Genomic DNA, 11,327 nt, shown 5'->3' with positions numbered 1-11,327 from the left:
TGAATAAAATACCACTCTCCTAGCTTTTCTCTTCAGAATAACTGCTTAAAGAAATACACTGAAACATTTGTGAAAATATTTAGGTTTATTAATGCAATCAGCAATATATAAACCACTGTTATAGTAGAACAACCCACTGGGTAACCAAAGTCTTAGCCAGAATGAAACCCAACCAAGTGATTTAGCCAACTATATCAATATTATTACACAGTCTCTATCATAACAACAGAATTAAGAAAGCATTTTGCTTACCATTTTAAAACATTACAATTTATGTAATGTGTACAATCAACAATAAAATGATTGCATTCATCGGTGGTGAAATGGCACATAGTGTCAATTCAACAGGTCATACAAGTCGTCAAGTGGAAGGGTCAACTTGTTTTTTGTAATCCAAAACTCATGCAGGTTAGGTATACAGCAGGTCAGCCTGACCACAAAAGACAATTGTGTTGAAACACATGATGATTTGGACAAACATAATCAAAAGCACACATTTTGCTGTGCTCTAGTGTTCTCTCTTCCTTAAGTACCTCTCACAGGTCATGTTTTCCAGACATGGAGCACATAAATATTCATTAGTAATATTCTACCAGATCAGTTTGTTCATCTTACTTGTGAGGATACTTGAAAGGTAATGAGGACCAGTCTGGAAAACATGGCACTATAAAGCCAGTTAAAATAATTAAATTCAGTCATCTAACTTTTCTATAGCATTGTGTTAACCCTCTCACTAGACAATGGTAGACCAACCACTGGATTTAAAATTTGCATTGGATACAATATGTATCAACATGTCAACTGCTCTCCAGCAATTGTTTTGTTTTTTCCATTCACAAGGAACATCCAGATGTTAGAAAAATCTACTTATAGCTCTGTTCACTTCCTTTTCTTGTGGGGCAATGCCAAGTCTCTTTGTGCTTAAAATGTAGGGATATGCCTAGTGCATACATGAGAATCTGACTGAAAACTGAAGCCCCATCAAAAAGACATACCATGCTCAATGCTAGTTCTAATTTGCATCTGGTTTAGAATTTTGCTATTTGAAGTCATGTTTGAGAGAAGCATTGGGAAACAGTTTAGACTGATTCTCAGTCCATTTTCCCTCTTTAATCTTTTGTATAGTAAAAAAAAAGGATTAGCTGAATTCCATATACTGGAATCACTGCACCCCCAACAACAACATTAGGTATCTGTGCAGGACAGACATAAAAAAGAATAGCTCTGTAGAAAAGCTGATAAAATAGCCTTGTTAAATTGTATCTGAAACATACAACGTTTCATTTCAGCTTAAATATTTGCAAAAATGCAGTAACTGTACAATATTATGTTATTTGTGAGATCATCTACTGTATAACTAAACGTATAACAGGAATACTCTATGTTTTGGAGGAAAGAAAAAGTAAAGGTGATGGTGGAAGTAGTGGGGAATTTATATGTCATTCTTCCAGCATAGGCTTGAACGGGGGAAAGAAGGGATCAATGATGTTATATACATAAGAGTTTGCAAGAAAAACTCTCTTACATGTCTAATGCAGCTGTGAAATTTCAGGTTTTGTAATGTGCAATTCCCCAACTCTTACTTTCCTCCACTTTTATACCATACCCATGTTACCTGAATAACCACAAGGGATGCTTATTGTTATTTTTGGTTCATGGTTTATGGACAAACACTGATATGTTTAAAATGGTTTCAGGTTACTTATCTTCTGCTTGACAAAAAAAAAAATATCATTATAGCACAGACAACCAGTCAATCCTGATCATAACTGCTTCTCATAATGCAGCATCACAAAACAATAACCCTCAGTATGATGAATGAAACTGAACCACAGGTTTGCTATTTTAGACTTTGGTAATGAAAGCTATGGCTTTTCCACATAAATCATGTGGCTAAGGCTTATAATATCTATTGAATTTTACATCCGGTTTTGGGATCTGTAATTGAATATTTCAGCTGCTAATATCTGTGGATCCAACTGTTGTGGGTGCATTTTCATGACAACATCTACTAACTGGTGGTTGAAGATAGCACAAAGATTAGTGCGTACTCTTAATTTCTCTGCCGTGTACTGTTCCTGGTTTTGCCATTGGTGGTAATCATTATTTGAATGTTGAACTGGTATGTATCCTTGGTAGTTAGATTGGGATCTAGTTGAGGAATGATGCATTACATTTGGGTCAGACCAGAACTCACGTGAGCATGTAGCTGAAGCAGCGTAATTGTCAGGAAGACTACGATGGGCAGGTGGACCTATTTCTGACATTTCCCTTCTGTACATATGTTGTGACATACTTTGGGCTGACCATGGGGAAGACTGGTTATAGGTGAAGAAAGGTGCTGAATGAGGACCATGTGGAACCATTTTATGAGAACTATACTGTATACGAGGATCTGAGTTCAAATCAGGTGTATGCTGACAGCATGCTATCTGTTGGCTACCGCTGCAATATTGCACTGACTCATGAGAAGGATCACAGCAACTGTTTGATATACTTGTCCACAAATCACCCAAACCAGAGTCACAAGAGTTAAGAGGAAGGGAATCCTTGGAGCTAACAGATGGACGGAACCATTCAGGAGCTCCATTGGAGTAAAATTGTTTTAATGCATTCTTGTCCATTGCACTTGCTTTTTGAGAAGATCCAGTTCTCTCCAAAGAAAGCTTTTGCAGATTTGAATTGTCTGCTTCTACAATGGAAGTCTCAGCAACAGAATGTTTTCTTGTTTTCTTGTCCTCCAAGTAAGTAGTGCTCTTTGTGGGGGAATGCCTTGCATTTTCACGGAGTTCATCTGCTACTGAACGCTGAGTCTGGTTTATCCTTTCTGGGTGATAAAACTTGCACTTCATTCCATAGGTGCATTTCTTACCTGAAAGAAACATTGAAAATAATAGTACTTAGTAGAGGCATGATAATACTGTAACATAAAAGCAGGTGATCATCTCTGTTATTAGCATCATGGAGGTGTTATTATGGGCATATCAAGGTACTTTATAACATACAACAGCAGCATTTGTCATATATTTATTGGCTGTCGAAGTTCACATGCTGCAGGGTTATTGTTATATTGTCTATGAGAGAAGCAAGGGCAATAAATAAAGAAGAAGATGTCATACAGTAAGGTATATTTGTTATGTTTATAAGGAATACATGGGTGTCCATTCATGACTAAATTTTGCCTTTAGTATATTCTGAGTTATTCTCCCAGAACAAGTTTGCAAAAAATCAGAACTTCTGATCTACATCTATTCAGGTCAGTGACCTAGAAGGTACTGACACCAGAGGGTCTTGCAGGTGACAGGTAAATGAGCAATAACTGACCATTTATTTTGCTCCCATTATGTGTGCATGACTCAGATACCAGCAAGTTTTCCTTACCATAAGGACACTGTAGTTTTTTGTTTTCTGGTCCAAGAGGCCTTTTCCTTAGGAAATCATCTAAGTTTGGTCCTTTTCGACCCATGGGATCATCCGGAGGCATAAATCTAATGTAAAAAAATACAAAAATATTAGAACTGATCAACATATAAAGTTTGTTGCTACATTTTATTTTAATATCAGTACAGCATAAAAGATGCAGAAGTTGCCTCCCTCCTCCAAGACTTTACTATTGGTCCTAATATCTGATAGGAGGCTACAATGACCAACAATGAGTTCAAGATGGCAAAAGGCAACACACTAGCCTATCAGTTCATGTGAGATGGCTTTTGTATGCTATAAGTCCTTTGTTAAGATCTAAAATGTAGAGCTGAAGTCATGTGACATCACTTTTCAGGCATTGCTGTAATGCTGAAGTCCAGGACCAGACTTAGAGTCAAAAAGCAGCCTGGCACATCAAGTATTTAATTTCATATTGAATGTGCTCATGTTTGCTAGGATGAAATGCTCAATAATATTTGGATATCTGCACCTTTAGTAAACCAGTATAAAAATCGTGGAACCCAAATTCAGAATATATACACGCTACAGTGATGTTTTCTTTATAACTCCCTTTTAGATTGTAAGCTGTCACGGGCAGGGCCCTCCTTACCATCTTGTCTTGAATTGTATTGTGATTGTAATGTCTTCCTTACATTGTAAAGCGCAAACTGTTGGCGCTATATACAGGTGAAACTCGAATAATTAGAATATCGTGCAAAGTTCATTTATTTCACTAATGCAACTTAAAAGGTGAAACTAATATATGAGATAGACTCATTACATGCAAAGCAAGATAATTCAAGCCGTGATTTGTCATAATTGTGATGATTATGGCTTACAGCTCATGAAAACCCCAAGAACCCCAAATCCACAATCTCAAAAAAGTAGATTATTACATGCAATCAATAAAGCAAGGATTGTACATAGAACAATATCGGACCTCTGAAAAGTACAAACATGCATATGTACTCAGTACTTTGTTTGGGCCCCTTTTGCAGCACTTACTACAATTACTTTTGCATGATATTCTAATTATTCAAGTTTCACCTGTAAATCCTGTATAATAATAATCATAATAATAACTAAAACAATGTTGCTTGAGGGTGAGTGGTCCACATTATCTCAAAATAGCCTACACAGATACTACACAGCTAAACACTTCAGGAATGCCAAAATTGCCCGTAAAATAATATAGATGCAGCAGAGGCATATTTTTGTATTTTTGTGCATAATTCTGTATAACATATACTGTATACAGTGTACAGTGTACACTGTATACATATATATTTGTGAAATGTCTGCTGAAAGCTAAAAGAAAAATTTGTATAATATTAAAAAGACAATGAGGCACAATATATGCCCCTTAAGAAAGCGGCATCAATGTTCCCAATGTAAAACAATAATTAAAAATATACTAATTAATTACAGAATTTTAACCAGCTGTTGAGAAATCCCCCCCCCCCCCATCATTTTAAATTACTTTCTATTTAATGAATGGATACAATTTTGTACCATTATATTGTTAGAAAGTGTAACATATACAAAAATGATCTTACATATCATTGACAAAGGAGTACATAAGTAGCCGGTCCTCTATGAACTTCTTCCACTCTGGGTTTTCACTCTGGAGGTCTCTGTAAGTATCATTTGAGACTATGATCCCATTGCACTTGTAAGCCAACTTTACAATAAACCTATCATCATAGCAAACAAGCCGCTTCCCGTTGACTCGCCGAGACGGGGTGAAGACCAAGATTTTTTTCTTCTCAAGTTCAGTTAGAATGTGTTTATTTAGATAATAATAATAATAATAATAAAAAATGAAATAAGTTGAGAAAAAAAATGAATGATGAACAGATTTAGATATACAAAGCACATGAGCTATCACTGAGCACAAAACACATTTCTCAACTTTATAATAAAATAACGTTCATAGTAGAACTACAGTATATAGTTGCATTTTCATTTGATTTTATTATTATTATTATTATTATTCAGCATTTATATAGTGCTTTACAATATAAGGAGGACATTACATTTATATAACAAGTCAAGACAAGATGGTTAAGAGGGTCCTGTCCATGGGAGCTAACAATCTAATATTCCTTCCTATGGCACTCCTATCTCTGGCTTGTGCTACCTATTCTGTCTAGGCCTCCCCTGGATTTCCCTCTTGCCATTATGTCTCCAGCCTTGCAGTTTAGCCCCACCCTGCTTTACCCATTCCAACCCATGCATTGTCTTTCCTGTGGTCTTTATTAGTGTGTTTTCCATGAACCTCCTCTTTAAGGCTGATGTAGTTTGGAGTGGTTTGTCTTAGTCTACCATTCCAGCCTTGTGGTGAATTGCTGTATTCCTGTCGTTTTGAACAATTTTCTCATCCAGTTTCATCTGAGTGTGTTTAGATTCTGTGTTTTGGGACAATCTTTCAGTTTAGGTTTTTCTTCTTGTTTGACTTTCTTTCCTTTTTTGTTGCTACCATCAGTTTGCTTATTAATTTATTTTGCTTCAGTTTCTGACTTTGGCCTGCTTTCTTGCATTTTTATTTCTAGTTCATTATCTGTCCTTTGTAGTTCTATCCCTGTCTTGTGTTCATGTGTCAGTATCCAGTTACAGCAGTTAACTCCACTAGCTTCTAATATGTTTTTGTTAGGCTATTTACTAGTCTTTACATTTCAAGAGTGATAGCACAAGTAATAAAAGAAAATCCATGTCCCTTCCTTTCTTTCCATGTTCCGCGAATGGTGGCTTGCTTGTAGTGTATGTCACAGTCTATCAAGTTTATCTAGTCTCCACTGTTTATTTGTGCTTTTCCAGTCTCTAGGTGATTTCCTGGCAGTCAATCTTAGGTTATTCCCTTTAACACCACTATTAGTTACTGTCCAGTTCAATGGATACTCAATTAGAGTGTCCAACTATCCAATCCCACATAAGCAATCTGCTCTTTAAAAGGACAACTGCCATGCAGTAAAATATTAAAAATCATATTTTGGCATCCTGCCTGTAAAGGCATATATTGGAACTAAAATATTACCCACTGAGACAGGAAACAATCTGAACAGAAACACATTACATAATTATTTATATGGTTTCTTAGTATGGTGTGGTATGGTACCATAGTCAGATCTATTGTTTGGCCAGCTGTAACAGTAATCATAATTCATCTAATTTAATTAGGACTATGAATCCATGCTAAAGAAAACATATTTTATAATAACTTATGCTATATTCTTGGCATTGTTGTTTACCTGTAATAGGCATATCAGGCCTAGGTTGCTCTTTTCTCCATGATGGAACAAAAACTGTGATATCTGTGTGGCCTCTTTCCAGGAAAAAACTGACAGCAAGTAAAATTCCACGGCATGAGAACGTCTCTTTGTTACCATGACTGCAAAAAGAGAGGTAAATGTGTTCAGTTTTAGGAAAAATAAATATATAAATGAGTTTATATACATTATATGAAGGACCATTGACTTGCATTCCTGAAGTTGAGTGCCCTTGTAAGGTTTGAAGAATATTCATCCCATAAAACCTTCTCACTACCTAGACCAGCGCAAAGACTCTATGGGGTAGATTAGAATGTCCACATAACCTAAATAAGCTATATTCATTTTAATTATCCAGTCATGCGCAGAGGGAAATCCTAGTTGTTTAAACTTCCTTACAAATGTTGGGGTATTTGAAGTGTACCCAGAATGTAACTATTTATTGGTAAAAGGCTATACAAAATTTACACAAATTTACAAGTATTGTCACACTGTAAAAGTGTAACAAAATCATAAATTGGTCTTGAATAACTAATCTTATGTAGCTAATGTTAAAGTTATAAGAACTATAAGTATTTTCAAGACTAAAACCTGCACTAAATTACATTAAGAATTGATATGAACTGCTTAGAAGGTAAGTAGAACATTTTTCTAAAATACCTAAAAAAAACCCTACAGTATGTTTTCAAGGGTGTGCATGCCTAAAATGTGTTGAAACCTAGCTGATACCTGTTGACCCAAATTTTACCTTAATCTACACAGGACTACATTATGTTATGTATCATAAACATGCAAGTAATAATTATTACTTAACTTTTATTGTACTACCTGAACCTGAAAACATTTTTCAGCCACAGGTTCCTGCCCAACAATCCTGCCCAGCAACCAAATAATGAAATTATTTTCCCCTGTAGCAAAATTGCTCAAATATCTTCCATTTTGCTGTCTCTATTCTGGTTTGTGCAGTATAGGTGCCTAAAGCAAAAGATGCTTAATATACTTTAGAAGGGAAAATTTTATCTGAAAAAGTTGAAAATCCTTTCAATGAAGATAATAACAAGGTTTCCTGGCATTACTAAGCAAAAGTTGTAGGGTATAAAATTCATTTCAGTACAGCGCTGCATGACGGAATAAATGTCAGTTAAAGTACCGCAGCGCTGAATACTGAAAAATGGCCTGGATGGGAAGGGGGTTTAACACCGCGGATGTCAACTGGTTAAGAAAGTTTTTTTTATGTAGAGCTTATATGCAGTGGGTAGAGGATGTGACCAGCGGAACAGATAGACATGAGTTTACTTTGAAGGGCATAAATCACTTTCTGCCTCAAAATAAATGAGTTTTGGATGGAGTACTGAAACTGTTATCCATTTACAAGCATAGCTGGCGCTGACTTCTTTCCTCACATTCATCCATACATACTACAATTTACATTTTTGAGGCTTTACAAATATAGCACTGCTATCAAATCAAGTAGCACTTACAGTAACTATGTGCTGAAACATCTGATTGTGCTAGCCCCAATTATTAAAACTATTAAAAAGAGTTACATTCCCATAGCAAGCAAGTCCATATAGTTTCTAGGTATGGTTAACAAACACAAAAAATTGTCCAATGATTAATTTACAGTATCAAAATAAAAATAAGGGTTTCTTTCATCTTATTGGAAACCAATACTGAATATGTGAGCAACTGCTTTCAAGTTCCCAAGCTGTCTTTTTCATCCACTGGCTTCATTAAGTAATAAGTGCAGACACAGGTATGCAGCCAGTAATGCCCAAGCTGTACTTGGTCTGTGACCTATTTCAGAAGCCAAAGGATGAGATTGACAGTTTAGGCACTTACAGCTTGGCAGAGGGCCCGTATTTATATTATGACAGGTTCCCATATCACTTTTTATTAGCATTTACAATTGTTGCTCAAATCTCTCAATACACACTTTCAGGGCTAATATACAAATGCTGTGAGCATTTGGTGCCAGCACTGTGTGATATCACGATATCAGCACAAATGCTGGGTGTGGTAGGTATGCAAAAGAAAGGGTTAAATAACATCAGGTTCCCGCTGTTGAAAATCAACTGTCCCATACCTGCTACACAGGATATGTGATGACATGGTTTTCACCTGAGCCTCTTAGATAGGTTAGGTAAGGACTAAGTACAGGCTTACTACCTCATTTTCACTAATGCAAGGGGCAAACTGGGACAAGTATTAAACCTTCCTGGAACCACAACATTATACCCTCTTAGCAATGTTTAATAAATGAGCCACATATAATTTATTATTGAGCAGTAAAACATACAGTAAGGTCTGTTTACTGTGCATTAACTGAAACTTCATTAGTGCATCAGTTCCTATACTAAACATAGATATGAAATGAAAATCTCCACTCTGCCAATTCTACCTCGATTGGATAATAGCCTCACAGATCTTGGGGGGACTAGGCAATCACAACTGTTAAAACATATTGAACTGCCCGCTCTGTGAAGAATCATGCATTGCAGAAATCCAATGGTAAATCAGGTATCTATCCCACTTTGCATATTGGACAAATATGCATGAATTATTTCACGTGAATCGATTTGCTCAAACAGGTTTTTGAACTGAGACTGAAAACAGGGGCTAAAAAATACCTGCTCCCTTCCCTTTCTGTTTACCAACTCATGTTACCAGATCCTTTTTACTTCACATGCCTTCTTTCTTTTCTGTTATAGGATTTTTGAGTACTTAGCAGGCCTAACAAAAAGAAGAAACTATATATTTTATTTTGGCAAATCTATTTAGACACAAACCTTCCCATACCCCCCTACTGCCTTGTTATCCCACTAAAACACACAGTACTTCAGGGTTTAGGGCAAGCATGCCACTCTCTCTCTCTCTTCTTCTTTCCATAATGCAGTGCTTGGTACCTTAGCAGTCAATGGCCAAGAACCCCAGTACTTTTACCTAGACTAGACAAAAGCTTTCATGGGCCTTTTTTTCAGCGTTCTGGGCAATGAATGTGGTGGTGGTGCAGAAAAGTAACAGTAGTGAAGTGAGCCATCTATAATCAGTATGTGTTACTCTCCTCTGAATTTGTGAAGTACAGGTTTGCCTGAAAATGGACCTGACTTAAAAAAGCAAAGATTTGTATTGTGTTAGGAAACATTAAGAAATGTTAATTTTACCTAAGCCTTAAATTCCTCCAGAAAAAAGCAATGCACTTCCTGGTATGGATGGGTTCCTAAGCACCCCTGTGAGGCACTGCTGCCTCAAACAGCTAATCTCAGGAGATATGAAGTGAGATTTGGTAATGTCTCTACTGTGCTGCTCACTATTCTCCTTACTGAAGGCTCTGACATGAGAATAATCCTGCCTCTATCAAGATGGCCATCTACATATAGGGAAACAGTGTAGAACTAGGCATGGCAACCCAGTAACTAGAAAAAGCAAGCACATCACAGACAATATTAGTGACTAGTCCTTTGCCTTTTTTTGGTCACAGATTCCAGAGTTCACTTCCTTTTTAAATGGCCAACCTGATCATAAATGTTTGTTACATGCAATATGCTGAGACCTGTTAAGATATTTCCTCCAGAGCCATGTACTTTTATAGAGAATTAAGTTATATTATTTCTAGTAAAAGAAAAACATTGTAGAATTCTGTAACATTGTGAAAGGAACTTTGCAATCAGATTGTCCAAGTAAAGTGTTAACTTTATTGGAACATCTAGCTGAATTTCGATATGCCTTGCTATTAAAGTCAAAAGTGACAAACAACTGTTTCATCATAGGTTACAGAACGGGAAATTAAGACGAATTAAAATAGCACTCATCTCATATTACAGTCGACCTTCACCTTGTTATTTTGTAAGTATATTTTTGGAGATGATTTCCTGGTTCTGCATTGAACAAGGTTTGCTTTCATGATCATCAAAGCTGTTGTTTTAACTGTATAGTCTCAGGCACACATCAAGGTGACTTAATACATTCCTGGTTAACATATACTGCACCATGCACCTCCAGCCAAACTATCTTGTAGAAAACAGCAATTGGCCATGTTGGATGTTTTCAGGCAATCACTATTGGGGGTTATTCACTAAGCTGCTGAAGGCCGAACCTCCAGCAGTTCACTTGCTGCCGTTTGCCCCTATGCTCATAGGGGCTGATTGGCAGTGAATGCACAAGCAGAGAGAGCAGCAGTGACTGGTCTTTATTACAGGAAGCTCCTATACAGAGGCAATGTTTCACACTGGATTACTGCACAGATCTGGAATAAATACACAAAGCACACCAAGATTCAAGTGAGAATGGACATGTCTCTTTTATATAAATAATATTCATTCATCCTGGAATTCAGCTTTAAACTTTGAAAAAACATTACTAAGAAGTGTGCATATGAGACTATGCATATTAAAGTCTGTTCTGCAAATGTATTTCCCTTTAAAAGCAAAAGGAAATGGATTGATCACAAAAATCAACATTGTGAAATTAAATCACATTATTTTTACTTCTCTAATTAACATTAAAAACAAATCCACAGTATGGACTTTTCTTCAAATAAAAAAGGGAGTCTCTCTCTCTCTCTCTCTATATATATATATAGATATATATATATATACATATCTATATCTATATATATCTATATCTATATATATCTAT

The 11,327-nt window shown here is 36.2% G+C and overlaps 1 protein-coding gene across 1 annotated transcript in view; it reads right to left on the bottom strand.

Annotated features, from left to right (window-relative positions):
• Positions 1-1,768: 1,768 nt before the first annotated feature.
• The window catches only part of ZC3H12A (zinc finger CCCH-type containing 12A), a gene marked incomplete at its 5' end in the record, with an annotated part of 12,912 nt that continues 3,353 nt past the window's right edge, over positions 1,769-11,327 (bottom strand). The window contains 4 exons of the mRNA XM_018557228.1: positions 1,769-2,872; positions 3,382-3,488; positions 4,980-5,214; positions 6,672-6,811. Of these exons, the coding sequence (XP_018412730.1) occupies positions 1,920-2,872; positions 3,382-3,488; positions 4,980-5,214; positions 6,672-6,811 (1,435 nt within the window). The remainder of the gene's footprint in view (positions 2,873-3,381; positions 3,489-4,979; positions 5,215-6,671; positions 6,812-11,327) is intronic.

This window comes from Nanorana parkeri, unplaced genomic scaffold (genome assembly GCF_000935625.1).
Source record: "Nanorana parkeri isolate BGI_ZX_2015 unplaced genomic scaffold, ASM93562v1 scaffold275, whole genome shotgun sequence".
NCBI lineage: Eukaryota > Metazoa > Chordata > Amphibia > Anura > Dicroglossidae > Nanorana > Nanorana parkeri.
The sequence above is the reverse complement of the archived record's forward strand: the minus strand, read 5'-3'. Positions and strand labels throughout refer to the sequence as shown.